This window comes from Aspergillus mulundensis, assembly GCF_003369625.1.
Source record: "Aspergillus mulundensis strain DSM 5745 chromosome Unknown scaffold_8, whole genome shotgun sequence".
Taxonomy (NCBI): domain Eukaryota; kingdom Fungi; phylum Ascomycota; class Eurotiomycetes; order Eurotiales; family Aspergillaceae; genus Aspergillus; species Aspergillus mulundensis.
In genome coordinates, this window is record NW_020797896.1 from 449,118 (window position 1) to 465,593 (window position 16,476).

At 55.1% G+C, this 16,476-nt stretch overlaps 5 protein-coding genes across 5 annotated transcripts; 3 read left to right on the forward strand and 2 right to left on the reverse strand.

Annotated features, from left to right (window-relative positions):
- Positions 1 to 2,612: 2,612 nt before the first annotated feature.
- DSM5745_07554 (uncharacterized protein) lies at positions 2,613 to 4,263 on the forward strand (the record flags this gene model as incomplete). The annotated part of the gene is made up of 4 exons (XM_026749570.1): positions 2,613 to 2,773; positions 2,824 to 3,108; positions 3,147 to 3,811; positions 3,848 to 4,263. 4 exons carry the CDS (start codon positions 2,613 to 2,615, stop codon positions 4,261 to 4,263), a joined length of 1,527 nt encoding a protein of 508 aa, XP_026601602.1.
- Positions 4,264 to 5,037: 774 nt separating this feature from the next.
- On the reverse strand, positions 5,038 to 6,392 carry DSM5745_07555 (uncharacterized protein; the record flags this gene model as incomplete). The annotated part of the gene is made up of 3 exons (XM_026749571.1): positions 5,038 to 5,297; positions 5,347 to 6,157; positions 6,201 to 6,392. 3 exons carry the CDS (start codon positions 6,390 to 6,392, stop codon positions 5,038 to 5,040), a joined length of 1,263 nt encoding a protein of 420 aa, XP_026601603.1.
- Positions 6,393 to 6,584: 192 nt separating this feature from the next.
- On the forward strand, positions 6,585 to 7,495 carry DSM5745_07556 (uncharacterized protein; the record flags this gene model as incomplete). Its single annotated transcript, XM_026749572.1, has 3 exons — positions 6,585 to 6,607; positions 6,654 to 6,783; positions 6,827 to 7,495. The coding sequence occupies 3 exons, from the start codon at positions 6,585 to 6,587 to the stop codon at positions 7,493 to 7,495; spliced, it is 822 nt and encodes a 273-aa protein (XP_026601604.1).
- A 626-nt stretch (positions 7,496 to 8,121) lies between these two features.
- DSM5745_07557 (LysM peptidoglycan-binding domain-containing protein) lies at positions 8,122 to 9,555 on the reverse strand (the record flags this gene model as incomplete). The annotated part of the gene is made up of 4 exons (XM_026749573.1): positions 8,122 to 8,643; positions 8,696 to 9,101; positions 9,144 to 9,274; positions 9,322 to 9,555. 4 exons carry the CDS (start codon positions 9,553 to 9,555, stop codon positions 8,122 to 8,124), a joined length of 1,293 nt encoding a protein of 430 aa, XP_026601605.1.
- A 580-nt stretch (positions 9,556 to 10,135) lies between these two features.
- Positions 10,136 to 16,113, forward strand: DSM5745_07558 (uncharacterized protein; the record flags this gene model as incomplete). Its single annotated transcript, XM_026749574.1, has 15 exons — positions 10,136 to 10,138; positions 10,190 to 10,226; positions 10,274 to 10,349; positions 10,405 to 10,482; positions 10,545 to 10,801; positions 10,851 to 10,985; positions 11,036 to 11,512; positions 11,568 to 11,656; positions 11,702 to 12,262; positions 12,324 to 12,450; positions 12,494 to 12,571; positions 12,625 to 15,309; positions 15,359 to 15,860; positions 15,907 to 15,992; positions 16,037 to 16,113. The coding sequence occupies 15 exons, from the start codon at positions 10,136 to 10,138 to the stop codon at positions 16,111 to 16,113; spliced, it is 5,268 nt and encodes a 1,755-aa protein (XP_026601606.1).
- Between the last annotated feature and the right edge of the window lie 363 nt (positions 16,114 to 16,476).

The window sequence follows — 16,476 nt, forward strand, 5'->3', positions numbered from 1 at the left end:
TGTTCGCTCGTCTATCGTGGGGAGACTGGGCGGCACCTAGCGCCCCAAAAGATGTCAATGAGTTTGCTCTGTCCAGGGACTGCGAGAGCTTTTCGACGGTGGGGCGCTCACCTTGTCAGAACTCAGCGCATACACTGAATCCAGACCGACTGTCATCGGTGTGAGACGGTTAGCAGAACGAAGGAGTCGTAAACTGGAGAGATGAGACAGAATAAAGCAAAGAGAGAGAACTCCGTCTAGCCGTGATGATGAAACCACAGCTCTCCGCCCCTAGCCAGCAGCGTCGGGGTCGCGATGATCCAAGAGGCGGTTTAAGTCGGCGAGGTAAGCTCGCTGGGCCTTGGCATGGACCTGAAGGAGGATCATCGTTGTTCCGTCTGCGTCCGAATCCAGCCTAGTTGCCCGTCGGTGGCCAACGTGGCTTAGCGCGCTCGCGGCGCCAGGGTCCACAAACCCTAACCTCGGAGTGCGTTGCGAGCACTAGACGTTGCCCAGGATCAAGTGGCGGCGTTATAGAAGAGGAATTCCACACAAGAGGATAATGGTGGCGGGAGCACTTCCGCTAAACTATGTCGAATCAACGCGAGGGATAGTTTGATTCGAAAGAAGGTGTTTCAAGAGGACAGTGACAAAAGGCAAGGGCAAGAGGTGGATAGGGAAGGGTCACTAATAATCTGGAAGTACGAACGACTATCTCGTCGCCAAATGACCCTTCTTGAGTGTGGTTCCGCCGAAATCAAGGGCGTGGATTGAAGGTCTCTGAAGTCGCCATGAAGGGGATAGTAAAGCCGGCTCGATTCAGGATCCATGGATGATGCTTCTGCTCCGAATGGGATAGGTTCGGTGAAGGTGAGTGGAGGATGGCAGGATTCAGAGAGAACCTTATGCATAGACAATGCAGATAGAAAGCATTCATTTTTAGTATTGTATTCAGTCCCTTTGGTTTGGGCAACGGCGTGGTCTAGCGGGTGTAAAGGCTAGTTGCTCTGAGCTCCGAAATGTATAGGTAGGTGGTTAGCTCGTCCAACTCGTCTTTCAAATGTTATAGAATCAGGAAATGGGAGCTTTGCTCATGATAGGTTGCTCGAGATATATATGCACGGGGTTGCTTAGATCGGAGGCGGGTAAAGGGCATAGGTAAAAACACCTAAAATAGCATAGAGTAGAATGCCAAACTCTCAAAATACTCCGTACAAGCGCCAATCAGCTTCCCAGAGCATATGAGGCTGGATCAGTGGGTAGCGTTGTGTAGTCGTGTTGGGAGACTAACCATACGCATAGAGGATTATAGTGCACATGGGTTTTCGGCTGGGTCTTGGCCAGAAACACTTTCAATGACAGGGCGCAGGGCGTAGGTTTGAATGTCTTTCTTAGCCTGGTTGAGTGAATAATCAAACAAAAAAGAAAGCTGTCTTGGTCAGGAAAAAAAAAAGAAAAAAAAGATGGATAGCATGTCCTGGTTTCGATCCAGGGCCTTCCGGGTTATGAGCCCGGCTGTAATATGTTAGCGAATATGTTCAAGTTAGGGGGTCACGTGATCGTTTACCACTCTTCCTCTGAGTTAACATGCTCAGTTGTTGAAAGTGGCTCTTTTTTTACAACTTATAATCCAAGCCCACTTTCATAATTTATCTAATTTTTTAGCCCATGCTAGTTCCATGCGGGCCATCTGCATGTGTTTAGCCTCCGAGAAGCTGCTCCTGACCAGCAGGGTCTTTTTCTGATGTCTTAACACAGGCTTGAGTTGCTACTCTTCTCATAATATAACCGGCGTGCGGCTCCATGGCTTCTGTATAAACCCTACAAGTCGGCGGACTACACCACGCTCATTATTCTGTATGATATTGATATTCAGCACAAGCTTCTTAATATTGGATACAGAACCCCATCTAGTCACCTAGATCACCTTTTGGTATCGTCGATCTGATTTCGCGCTTTTCTCTCGCCTGATAATCCGGTGCCAAGTCAGTCGCCTCGGGCCGGCTGCCCAGGTGCACCAAGGTTGAATTGACCAATCCGGCCTGGGCCAGAGTAGCGAGATCACTGGGACTGTGGCGGGATATGGTATTGTCTGATTTGTGCTTTTTTTCTTGCTCGTGTATCGGCGGTCAATTGGCGACAACCGTTGTTATTCGAGTTCCCCGTCGTCATGGCTGGAAATATATATTTCCTTGCAGTGCACACATGGCCAACACCTCCACTTTAACAAGGGACTCAAAGCAGAAATGACAAGCAACTCAGCAGCTCGGTGCCGGATATATAACGTCTTTAATAATGGTGCATGGGGCTCCATTCTGATTGCTTGATCCTGGTCATGATATGCACGACTTCTTTGTCCGAGACATGGTGTAACAAAGAATGAGGTAATCCATATGCATGGAGATGCGTCCCTCTTCCAGCTGTCCCTGTAATATTATACTAATATATCGATGCTAAGGCCGGCTGTCTGAGCAGCCAATACCATTGCCGGAGCTGACTTACCTGCTGCCAGCACAATATGCGGGGAGAACGCAGCAGATCAAGGTCATAACTCATGGATAAGTCCAGGCAGGGTTCGCCCTGAAAAACGAATCCATCACATCCACCCCCATCTCATCCTCCCAGTATCAAGAATGAAGCGTGAAATACACTGCCAGGACTTCGACCTTGGGTCAGTGCCAGCGACTCCACTCTACGCAAGTCAAAGCAGTGAAAATGAGCCTTATGTCTGGGTTCGAGGGAGTAAGCCGCGGACGTCAGCTAGTTTCCTGAAGGGCATTGTCGACATGGGAAGGTAACTATCTATCAGTATAGGGAGATAAATTAACCGCTAACCGCCATCAGCAACGGCATCCGATTCTCAGTCTCCGACCTCTCCCCACCCCTCTCGCGCACCCTCCCAACCCTCCACGCATACCGCCTCGGAATCTCGCTCTACGACTGCCAATTCGACGAAACAGGCACCCGGGTGCCCATCCCCCACGACATTATCGAGAGCGTCGTAGCAGCCCTGATCCGATTCAAGATCGTCTGTTCTGACTTTGGGGTCCCCGAACGCAACATCCACGTCGTGGCGACAGAGGCAACCCGCGGCGCAATCAACTCCCTGGAATTCGTATCGGCAATAGTGTCAGCAACTAACCTTACCGTGGAGCTCCTTCGCAAAGAAGACGAAGGCCGGATCGGCGCCCTGGGCGTCGCGAGCGGGTTCTCCGAAATCGAGGGGCTGATGATGGACCTCGGCGGCGGGAGCACGCAGCTAACGTGGATCATCTCGCGGGATGGGATGATTCGCACGAGCCCACAGGGCTCATTCAGTTTCCCATATGGCGCTGCGGCGCTGACTCGCACGATCGCCGACCTAACGAAAGACAAGCCCAAGCACGAAGCCGACAAAGCGCTGGAGAAGCTGCACGACGAAATGGTCGCGAGCTTCCAAGACGCATACGCCAACCTGCAGATCCCCGGCCCGCTCGCAGACAAAGCAAAACGCGACGGCGGCTTCACGATCTACCTCTCCGGCGGCGGATTCCGCGGCTGGGGATACCTCCTGCTCTCCGTGGACCAAGAGCACGGGCACCACTACCCGATCTCCCAGATCAACGGGTACGCCGTGGGAAAAGACCGGTTCTCAAGCACAGAGGCCCTAGAAGAGGTCGCGCGCAAAGCCCACTCGATCTTCCGAGTTTCCGACAGACGCCGCACCCAAGTCCCCGCCGTGGCATTCCTCGTGCAGGCCCTGACGAGCGCCATCCCGCACGGCATCAAGGAGGCGCGGTTCTGCCAGGGAGGCGTGCGCGAGGGGATCCTCTTCCGCGAGCTCCTGCCCGCCGTGCGCGCGCTGGATCCGCTTGAGACCGCGACGCAGCGGTACGCCACGGCCTCAATCCGCGACCTCCGGACCCTCCTTCACAGCTGCATCCCCGGCCCATCGCAGACGCAAAACACCATGCTCTTCCCCCCCGCCATAACGAGCCACGTCATCAACGCCTTCGCGAACATCATGTACGTGCACACCATCATGCAGAAGGAGTCCGCGTCCACGGCAGCGCTGTACAGCACAAGCGTGGGCATCATGTCGTCGACGCACGGCATCTCGCACGCCGACAGGGCGCGGCTCGCCCTGATGCTGGAGTCGCGGTATCTAGGCGAGCTGCCGCCGCGGGAGATCGAGTTCCGCGAGTGGCTGCGGCGGATCATCACGGCCGAGGAGGTGTGGTGGGCGTCGTATTTGGGCCGTGTTGGGTACCTGATCGGGCGGCTGTACCCGGTTGGGGTGATTGATGCGCGCAAACCGCGGATTGTGCTGTCGGCGGAGTGGGCGGGGGATTTGGGGAGGGGCAGCGACAAAAAGGGGGTGCTGTTGACGATTTCGGTTAAGAAGATGGAGGATGATCCGGCGAGGCTGGGGGAGGCGTTGAGGGGGAAGGTTGGGATTGTGGAGAGGATTGGGAAGAGGAAGAATTGGATTGGGGGGAGGGAGGGCTGGGGGTTGAAGGTCAGGGTGAATGTTGTGGAGGAGGATATTTTGTAGTTGTCTCTTGTATAGGGCAAGTGTGGTATCACTCGTTTATGAGCTTTGTTCTGAGGATTTGTAACCCAGAATGTCAATCAACCTCTTATATCAAGATAAGCCCCACTACTGACTACGGGGAGAATACTGCTTCTCCAGTACCTAGGGTAGGTAGCTGGTGATGGGAATGTCCTCGTGCAAGGTTGGTATTCTTTCCCGCAACCGACGTACCTAATTGGCCGAGAATGAGCGCAGCCGGTTCCAGAGATCAGGGCTGGATTCTGCAACAAGAATTATTTGGATCGGGAAAGTGCATGGTTAGACGGGATTACATCTATGTTTGATCTGGATACACACCGTATTTATTTCACAAGTTGTCCAGGAAGATTTCAAGTATCGAATCATAACTTTATTGACATCAGTAGCCTTGGAAATTACTGCCAATCAAATGTACCGATCCTTGTATGTCATCACTACAACAGACTCTATATAGGTGCGAAACACAAAATTAACAACCATATACTGCAAGGCCAAAGCAACTTTAATCACATGCGCACACAAACATTATACCCCAGCCACAGCGTCGAGCAGTCACTGCCCACCCCCGGATTCCACTTGTTGAAGTTGGCGACGGAAATGTTGTACTCTATCTGGATGCTGGCGCAGGTGTCACCGCTGACCACCTTGTGCCACTTCTTGCACGAGCAGGAGACCCCAGGCTGCGTTGGGGTTGGTGCACTTGTGCAGCCCGGGTTCGTTGCTGTGGTTGTTGTTGCTGGTGGCTCTGTTGGCGTGCCGGGGATTCCTTGTTCATTAGCATTGTCCAACTTAGCGAGCAATTGGGAGAAGCGTACCAACACAATAGTAATATCCAATTTGAAGCCCCGAGCAGTCGCTGCCAACAGCCGGGTTCCATTCAAGGAACTCGTCGAGCGTGAATGTGCCGTGTTCCTGGGCGATAGCGGCACAGGTGTCACCTTTGACAGCCTTTTGGAACGAGGTACATGTGCCGATAATGCCGGTCTGGGTCGGCGATGGTCCGGAGGATGTAGTCGCTGTAGACGTGGACGTGGACGTGGTAGGCCTTGTAGTTGGGGACCCTGGAACACCGACGCAGTAGTAGTACTCGGCCCATAGACCGGAGCAGTCATCCCCCAAGGCCGGATTCCAGGTAATCAAGTCTTCTTGGGTAAAGGTACCGTACTTGGACACTATCTTCTGGCAAGTGTCGCCTTTTGCTGCCTGATAGAAGGTAGTGCAGTTTTCGACGATGCCATCCTGCGTGGGCGAAGGACCTGTCGGGGTTGGGGTTGTCGTGGGTGTAGGGAGGGGGGTGGTCGGTGTACCAGGCACGCCGACACAATAGTAGTACTCAGCCCAGAGGCCAGCGCAGTCCTCGCCAACAGCCGGATTCCAAGTAAGAAAGTCATCCACAGTAAAAGTGCGGTACTTGTCGACGATCTTCTGGCAGGAGTCACCAGTAGCGGCCATATAAAAGGCGGTGCAGGTGTCGGCCAGGCCCTCCTGGGTGGGCGAAGGCTTAGGGCTAGCCGTGGCCGTGGGCTCTGCAGTGGTCGGCGTAGGCAGGGGGGTCCCATAGTTGACCTCGACGCAGTACGAGTTGCCCACGACAATGCCGCTGCAGTCGTCTTCGACAGACGGGTTCTACGCTGTTAGCTACCTAGACACCAAACTGCCAGGGACATACGTAGGAAACAAACTGCTCATGGGTCAATGCCCACATGGACTCAAAGTAGGCGCAGTCGTAGGAGCTGTCCAGGGCCGTGTCGTACCAGGTGCAGTCGGGCGAAGTTGAGGAATCTACAGGGCCGTCCTGCCGCTTGCGGTGGGCATACCCAAGGGCCGTCCCAAGGAAAGAAAAAGTGAGAAACTGCTTCATTGTTGGGTGGTGCTGTGATACTTGATGAATATACTCCGTACTGTCCACCCTTTATATCTTGTCCGATGTAATGCCAGGGCTACCGTGGACGCGCGGGGCAGGCTAACAGACTAGCCAGGAGGGTATAAGAACCTGTCTTAGCGTCCTCAACCCCTCGATCCGCACTTCCCTCGCCCCCAAACCATTGAAAGCATGCTGGACTGGAACGACACCAGGTTCGGCTTTTTGCCGTTTGACCTGTTCGCTATTGTATGTTCCCAGCCTCCGCTCCGTTCCTGCTGACCGTCAGGAAAAATGGGACTACACCACGCCAGCAAGTGAGGCCGAAAGCAAGCGACAATGGGAGATTCTAGCCTGGCAGTACCAGCGCCTGACACTATTTGAACGATGGGTTAGTCTAAATCTCTGGTTGGATCAACCGCTAAATGTGCCAGTCGTACTACAAGCCCCTCGTCGGCGTTGTCCCCCCGGCGCCAGCCTCCCAGGAACTCAGCGAGCGAATTCTCGGCTCGAATCAGACCACGCAGGAGCGCAAGATCAGTGAATCTCATTCCTGCAGGGGCCACATTGCACCCCTCTGGCTGCGAACATGCTACGACCCCACCATGGCCACCCGATACGGGGAGCTCGAATGGGCCGCCAACCCGCAAGACTTCCTGGAAGATAGGGTCCTTGACAATGAAGCACTTTACGCCTTCCCCGACGGTCCCGATTCCTGGCGACGAGTTCTTGTTCGCATGCCGGCATTCACCGAGTTCCTCGGCGCGTGCCCTATGGACGGAGACGGAGCCAACTTCCAGTACCACAGTGGCTTGGACGACGATGAGATCCTACAGCAGATCGAGGCAATCCCCGACGAGAGGTCGCGAGAAATCTCTCGTATCTCGAGGCGGGTGCAGGCGGTGCTGTACCTGGTGGATCGAGAAGCCATTAGCGCGGGGGTGATCAAGGTGCTCTGGTTGGACGAGCACGGGGAGGCTGTCTGGGACAACCGGATTCAGCCGGATGGCCTGGAGGAACTCACGCTGCAGGTCCAGGATGCAATTCGGTTCGATGAAATTGTGGACCAGGACGGGAATCGCGGAGATTTGCTTTTAATCTAGATAGATGGCTGCAGGCATTGCTTACACACCACAGGTAGCGAATGTATCGATTGCCTGGCAAAGACCAGGCCCAGAGCGAGTAGCTTCGCACAACATGCCGCAAAGGCAGGTCTTCTAGGGCTGGTTAGCGCGTGAGATCCTGTTGGGCAACTACAGATGAACTGTGATTGACGGAATCAGCGCATATTGGCTCATTCTAGCACTAAACACACTACATCCATTCTCCAACCCACCCGCAATCCCACCCATCCCGCAGTCGGCTGGTTCGCCAACATGCTAGAGTATGAACACCCAGCCATGATACGCTGGAATTAGGAGTAAAGTATGTGGAAATTTTTGGTTATGGTAAGCATAGTGTAATATTACTGTATTTTAAGCCAATCTACCACTTAGGCTGGATATAGGGCGTATTTTAGGTATATATTACTTTAAGGTTACATAACCTTACTGTTGCCACGCCGCCAAGCTTTTGTTGCCACCCTTAGTAAAAACTGGGTGTACATACCCTAGCACACCCAAAAAATGGATACGTTGCGGCAACGTATCCACTGGATTTCAGTATAACAACACGCTAGCTCCAGCGTGTTGGCGAACCAGCCGACTGCGGGATGGACGTAACATCGCGCCTACCACCCCATAATCACACTGGGCATACAGCTCGGCTCAAAGGTCGTCTCCTCGGGCGCCGGGCTATCAGGGTCTGGCTCACAATACAGCTCCATAACCTCACTACAATCAAACGGGAGCAGCTCCCACTCAAACCCGCGTTCGTAGTCCTCCTCGGAAATAGGACACGCCGTCGCCATCGCCACGCTGAGGCTGTACGCCGTCATGTTTGCCGTTGCTGTAAGCGTGCCGATGGGCTGCAGCGCGTAGGGGTCCGTCCGCGTGGTGTTTGGTGCTTGGGTGGCTGCCGGGGCTGTCACCCAGTCGCCGGCTGGGGTTGTGAATATCTCGGTGTAGGTGACTGTGATGGGGATGTCCCATTCGCCTGACCCGGGGGGTGAGATGCAGATTGTGTGCCCGGATAGGGAGGCCATGTTGCCGCAGTCGGAATGCAGGATGGGGTTCCAGGCGAGGAGTTCGGTCAGGGTGTAGGACTTGTCGGCTAGAATGGTGTTGCAGCTGGAGGTGTCGTTGGCCGTGACCTATTGTTATCTCGGGTTAGCCTTCGTCCGTTTGGCGGGTAGGGGTACCTACCGTGTACAGTGTGCAGGCATCGCCGATACACAAGTCCATCCCCACAGTCAGGGTCTCACAGTCCAGGTCGAGTGAGTTGTCGCTGAGAAGGCGGTAGTAGGAGACCCCGTTCTCGTCCGCAATGGACTCGCATGTATCCCCTTCGACCGCAGTGTACGCTGTTCCAATGCAAGGGGCCGATGAGTTGGAGGTGCTGGTAGGCGCTGGCGGAAAGGTCACGGTTCCATGGGGATAGTCCGTAGGCGCAGCACTGCAGGAAGAGACCAACGACGAAAAGGACCCTTCGCTAACTATCTGGTGGCCGTAAGTCGAGTTGAGCATCCCCGCCAGGTATTGAAGAGTGCAGTCATCACAGGCTTCGACAGCATGGTCTGTAATTTCTGGCAGACACAGTGCTCCCTGCGCTCTTCGCTGGTCAGAACAATCCTCAACTCCTGCTGTGACTTACGAGTCCTCCAAGCAAGCCATGTTCTGCGCCCACAGCAGAGGCAAGGCAATATCGTTCCCCGACTGCTCCGTGCTGTTCCCAAACGAGTAGACCGTATCGCCGCACCGGGTTCCGACCAGATTCGCAAAGCTCTATACCATCTTAGTTTCGAGGACCTTCGTCAAGAGAGTCAGCATACCTGCACAGAGTCCCTGCATTCCGGTGTACAATACTCAGCGAGCCAGGTTGAATTGATGGGTGCCTCGCTGACGATTTCAGGAGCCGTAACCAACCGCATGGGACAGGTGATGTTCGTCGTCAGTGCTGCGCGACATCCAGCGGGGATACCGGTCCCCAGTTCGGCTGGAGTCTCCCAGATCTTGATGGCCACGATGGGCGCGGCGAGAAGGACGAGGCTGGTGATGAACGCCATCTTGCTCAATGGTATCTGTAGAGGAGTGGAAGTGAGCGGACACAATAGACTATACTTTTGACCATCCGCCGCCGTACTTGAGATCCAGCACAAGCTCTATTCAGTGTTAATCTTGCTAATCAGTCAAGTCCGACTATCACTGTGACATCGCTGTTGGCCAAGAAGCATCGCGACGGACGATTTGCCCGCTCGGGGCATTGCTCGAGCAGATACAATCAATCTGTTTCAACTAGTTGATGCAAGCGTCCTGTTCATGAGATGCAGGGGCCAAAAGATCTTGGCTGGTAGCATTGCAGTAGTGTGCATCTAGCTCACATCCCACGGGGCCATTCTAGGTAGGGCTAGTCAGGTCCAGGTCCGGGCATATTAGAAGTATCAACCACTCGGCCCTGGTGTACGTATTCCAGCTTTATTCATTCTTTTGTCCCTTCATTCAGTCACTCCTTAGTATACGCGATGGGGCTGCGCCTCCCACTTCTGTTTATTCTTTTTTACCTTTTACGGCTGTTCTTGGTCGCTGCTCAACAAGGCGCAACATGCAGCACTCTGGAGCCATGTACAAGTGGGTGCTGTAGTGAACATGGTATGCGTCCGGACATCCTATTCGCCAATGTCCCACTGACTGGTTTTCTAGGTTCCTGCGGTTTTGGGGACGACTTTTGCGGCGATGGGTATGGATGGTCAACAATTGTAAATGAGCACTTGCTAAATGGCGCAGATGCCAGGGATCTTGTAACGCCAACGCGGAATGCGGCCAGTATGCGCTCGAGGAAAACTTTTCATGCCCTCTCAATGTCTGCTGCAGGTGCGTCTGCGGTCCTTTGGTGTGATAAAGCTAACGCGGCATAGCAAATGGGGGTTCTGCGGAACTACAGCCGAGTTCTGCGACGACGAATGCCAGAATGAGGGCGGTTGTCAGGATGTTGAGTATGCCCCCAAGTGTCTCTATCCGATACGCGGTGTGCCTACTCACACGCTGTTCATTCTAGACGCCCATCATGCTCGGCTAGCACCGATGCCATGGCCCTCGATGTGCGAATTGGGTACTATGGCATGTGGGGGGCGACTCGCGACTGCGACACCTACCAGCCCGAGAATATCCCTGCTGGCGCCCTGACACACATCAATCTGGCCTTTGAGTATGTGAGCGAGGACCACGAAATCACCGATACCCAGGGCTCGATTGTCGCCAGAGTATCTCGGCTGAAGGAGAAGTATCCGGGGTTGAAAGTTAGCATTGCATTGGGTTCGCATCTCATCCTATACAGCCTGGGGTATGTACTCACAGACTACAGGTGGGTGGGTGTTCAACGATCCACCAACGCAGTACCGGTTCTCTGAAATGGCATCCACTGTTCCGAACAGAGAAAAATTCATTGCCTCTCTGATCCGGTACATTCGTCGGTACGGGTTGAACGGTGTAGACCTGGGTAAGTCCTCGACATACCCTGCTCGTTACAACCCTAATCCCCCACAACAGACTGGGAGTACCCCGTCGCCGAAGACCGCGGCGGAAAGGAGGAAGACTACAACAACCTCGTCCTCCTCTGCCAGGACATCCGCGAAGCCTTTGACCGCGAGGACCCCGGCTGGAAACTCACCCTGACCCTCCCATCAAGCTACTGGTACCTACGCGGGTTCTCGCTCGCCAAGCTGGAGAAATACGTCGACTGGTTCAACGTCATGACCTACGACATCCACGGCATCTGGGACCAGTGGAACATCTGGACCGGCCCGTATCTCAAGGGGCACACGAACCTGACTGAGATCGAGGACGGGATGGACCTACTTTGGCGGAATGGCGTGAGTCCGGAGAAAGTGGTTATGGGGTTCGGGTTCTATGGCCGTTCGTTCACCATGTCTGATACTCAGTGCACGACGCCGCCAAACTGCCAGTTTGACAGTGCCGGTTTTGCGGGCGAGTGTACGGGGGAGGCGGGCATTTTGTCTTACTCGGGTAAGCGCCCTTGACGCCCATTTCTTGTGTTGAATGTTGCTGATTTATTCTGCAGAGGTGGTTAGCAAGCGCGGCCAGCTGAGTTCCAACGAATACTACGATGAAGAATCGTCAGTCAAGTGGATGGTCTACAGTTCGAACCAGGTACAACGGCTCGATACAAGATCCGACCAGCGCTAATGGCAACAGTGGATATCCTACGACGATGCAGAGTCGTTTGAAAAGAAAAAGGAATATCTCACCTCACGGTGCTTGAAAGGCCTGATGGTCTGGTCTCTTGATCTAGACACACAGGATTATCAAGCAATGACCAGCTTACTCGGCGAACGGGCCATGGAGAGCGCCCTTGTAGATACGGGCCTCAACAAGCAAGAGGCCGAACAACTCGCATTCGACCTCTCGCCTTGGACCGGAGAGCTCTGCTATACAACCCCTACATGCACTGACGGCAGCAGCGGCGAACGCACTGGCGACCAGGTCTGTAAAGGCGGGTTTACCGCCGTCAGCATGGCGCACTCTCCCCTCCAGCGCAATGGCGACTACGAGATGCACGGCGAGTGCGCGGAGGACTGGTGGCGGTATATCTGCTGCCCGACCAAGGCCATGCCCCAGGAGTGCGAGTGGGTTGGAGCCCCAGACCGGAATGTCTTTGGTTGCGAACGGGGCTGCGGTGACTCGCAATTTGAACTGAACATCGATACGTATGTTGACCACGAGGGGCACGGGAGCTGTTATACCGGTGCGCGGAGTGTAAGTCCATCGCAACGCTTGACTTTTGGGCCCAATTGCTGATCGTTGTCGCTGGCTGAAGCTGTGCTGCTCTGGGACCGAGATCCTGGACAAATGCCACTGGACCGGGTGTGAGGCCACGCCCATTGGAGACCCGTGTGCTGACGACGAGGATTATATTGCAACGCGCTATGATGATGATAACGGGGGTAAGCTTGCCCTACCTATGCTGGTCCCTTTCTAACTGCAAAGAAATGTGCCCGAGCGAGTACATGGGCCCAGCTCATGGAGATCGCTATGCCAGCCGAGCGCTCTGCTGCCCCAAGGAAGGTATGTCAAACTACTCGGACGATTGGCAGTATATCTGACAGATCCAAATCCAGACAAATTCGAAAACTGCGACTGGGCTGTAGACGACTGCAAGCCGTCCCAATGCCCAACGGATAAACTGGCAGTGGACCACGCCGCTATTCCAGAGACAATCTTCGACGCCAGCCTGACAGCGTCGAGGGAGTGCTATGGATATTCAATCCCGGCCATGACCAGCCCCGACTACAAGCTTTGCTGCGACCCGCCGTGGCGATACGACGAGGAATGGCCGGTTGAACCGAGCTACCTCTGGAGCCACTACTACGATGACGAGGACGACGATGTGAGCTGGCAGTTCAGCAACAACTTTGGAAACAACAACCAGGACAACCGTCCGAATGACTTGGATGATGACCCCGGAACGGACCCTTACGGATTCGTCATGCTGGATGGGCCGCCTGGCTCAATCAACAATGCCTTCGACGAGCAGTACACCCTGGCCACGAGGGACGAACCCGGGCGGATGGCGAAGAGAAGCCTGGTGACCACGAACCAGACCACGCTCGACTCGGTCTTCGAGCACGTCGAGGAAACCGTTCTCGTCTACTGCAACTACCCGGCCGGCTCGAAGGAGTGCCGCGAGATCTTCTACAAGGGCGCCGAGGACACCATCATCCGTCTGCCCGCGCACGTCGGCGAGGGGCCATGGGCAAGAGTCGTGTCAATGGAGCCTGTACCTCAGTCACAGAAAGATCTGCCGTCGTGGGTTGTGCGCAAACGAGACGCCAGCGAGAATGCAAACGGCGTCTATGCACTGACCTTTGATTATGACTTCCACAAGATCAAGCGTGAGGACACCCAGGTCAACATCCGCGTCGACTATACCAACCTTCTGCCGTACTGGGAGGAGATTACTGATTCCCCGTCAAGCCGGAAGCGTTCGATGGGTGAAGTTCCCAGCTTTGCCGACTGGAAGGCCATGGTTGACGAGGCCAAGGCACACGAACCTGCTCCACAGGGAAACAGGACCACGCAGGGACAGCTGCAAGTCCGTACGGACCAGGCTCCCAACAGTCTTTCCCGGCGCTGGTGGGGCAGCTTTGTCAACTGGGTGAAAAAGATGACGACCGTAACCAAGACAGACGGGGGGGTGCTGCCCATGGGGTTCATGCGCTCGCTTGTCCTGTACAGCGGGCGTCTGGTCTGTAGCAACGAAGCGGTGACCTTTACCGCTGGCATGGATATCACCGCCGACTTCAACATGGAGATGAACGCCCGTTATGCGTACTACTTCTCCGGGACCGTCGTTCCCCCGGCAGTCACCGACATGTACGCATATGTTGGCGCCAACCCGCGCGTATATGCAGGAGTTGGCATCAGAGGAAACGCCGAGTTGTACTATCCCAGCGAGCGGAAGAAGATCATCGACACTCTTACGTATCCCGGCCTTGCAATCAAGGGAATCGCCGCGGTTGGTCCGACAATGGATCTCTGGGGCCAGATCGACGGGCGAGTCACGGTTTCAGGCGACCTCCAGGTAGGGTTGACCTATGCCTTCAAGCCTGTGGAGCTGTACTTTCCCAATAACGACGAGGCCGAGAACAAGCTTGACGTGGAGGATCTGCACGATGCAAGGATCAACCAAGAAGGCCTCGTGCCGGAGATCTCTGGCAACGTCCGGGCTGATGTCGATATCAACATCCACGCAACGCCCGAGATCAACCTGGGGATCAAGGTCGGCGGCGGCATTGGGTCGCTCCAGGGCACGCTGGCAGACGCCCACGTCTCGGCTTTTGCCAATACAACGCTCAACTTCCACGCGCAGGCATCGGCCAGTACCTCGGGCGGGTGGTCCTACGGGTACTCGGTCACCTTTCTGTACCGCTTCGGCTTTGGGTGTGTTGCGGAGATCTACAAGTACGGCAAGTGGGCGAGTGGGCTGTGGTTCCCCTTCCCCCAGCAGGCGATTCCCATCATCTCGCAGACCGTTTCCTCGGGCGACTCTGCAGACAAGCGAGGCCTGTACAATGGCCCAGAGCTCCCCATGCAATCTTTGCCTGGCGCTCTGTTCGGGACGCATGAGATTTCCAACGACTACTGGCCACAAGCAGACCTCTCCACCCTGCAGACAGGCAACTGGACGTCTTCAGACCTGCTGAAGCGGGCTGACGATGCCCAGGTCGGGAAAGAGACCCAGTTCAAGCTCGGCTCGTTCCAGTGCACCACCAGTGCCGGCAGTGTCTGCGAAGACGTGGCGTCCAGCTTCAACCTCAAACGGGCTCCCACCGATCTCGCCGTCCGCCCTGTCTACGCCCTGCAGAAGCGCGCGGCCACCGACTGCCCCAAGCGGATTCCAAGGCTCTACTACAACTGCGTCAGCTTCTTTAGTGATTTCACGTTCAACGGGCCGACGGGCACCACGAATATCCCTGGCATCTGTACCAACGTCGCCAGGTTCCTGAACAACAACCGCCGCGGCAACACGGGGTATACGCTCACCTGGGAGTCCAGCTCTCAGAGCAATCGGCGAGGCAAGTCTTGTCCAAGTAACTTCTGTGACGCCGACAACGCCGCCCGCAAACTGGTTGCCTTTGGCCCCGGATTGGGACCCAGAGAACTGACGAATTGTGACGAGTTCCCGTTCGCGTCGGTGGAGGAAGGGGGCGAGGCATGGTTGGGCCTCAATCCGGCTGTTACCACTGGGACCACGCGAACATGCGTCCCGACTTGGATGAACTCGATGCAGGGAAACTGTCACAGTAAGTTGCCCCTAGACAAGCTCTGGCAACGCACCACTAACCTCTCCAGACCTCTTGAACAACCTAGAGACAAATGTTAACTACTTCAACGATCCCAAGAACCCCACAGACGCAAACGAGTACTGGGCAAGCTGGAGCCAGACCTCGTGGAACAGGAAAGACGCCTGGAACGGCAGGCAACGCCTCGCAGACTATCCAAACGACCAGCCGCACACCAATGTGCCAGGGCTGACTGCCGACGACCGCCGCTACCCAAAGCGAAGCTTTTTCCAGAAGCGCAACTTCACACTGCACCTCGCCTTCCCTCAGGCCAACGCGAACCCCGATTCCCAGTGGCCAGATCAGGCCTTTACCTCTGGCACGATCAGCGGCGGCACTGGGCGGAATCGCCCCGTCACAAGAACGGTTGGGAGTTCGACGTGGATCATCTGCGCGGTGAACAAGATGGGGCAGCAGCGGTACCGGTATGCCGGTGCAAATGGGTATTGCTGGGACGGGGCATCGACCAAGGGCGCCTGGTCGAGTGTGGGGCAGATCATTCGGGTGTTCCAGTATGTGCTTCTTGTTACCTGGTGAGATGATATTGACAGCTGGCAGGTGCAAGATTACTTTTGCTGGATCCGCTGGTCCTGCGAAGAGAGATGGGCAGCCACTGGGGTATTTTGGGGATGATGCTGTACTAGGTGAGTCTTGCACGGCCTGAAGATTGACGAAGCTGACGATACAGACATTGAGGAGGTTCAAGGCACCGAGGAGTTTCATGCGGTGCCTGCTGACTGGGAGGGGGGGTCACACTTTGTTTAACGATCGAGATCCAATCCTGCTGAGAGGAAGTAAAGTCGCCAGGTTATATCTCCCGCCAGACGGTCCATGTTCTATGTGATATATTTATGGCCATTTCAATTACATATGCCTGTTCTCTCCCAACCTGAGCAAGAAATGGGACCCTGGCAAAAGGAGCTAGGTTTGGCCCCATTCCTGCCATGGCCTCTGCAGAAGTATTGTTATAGGCAAGCCAAGTGGCCAAGGAGATATGTCAGGGGCCAAAAATAGTGTTGGGGTCTTGGAGGTGGAGACGCAGTCAGTTGATTGCTCGGATGGACTATACCAAGAACTGTATCCAAGGTGCAGGACCCTTGGCTATCATCATTCTTTCCTGAAGGCTTC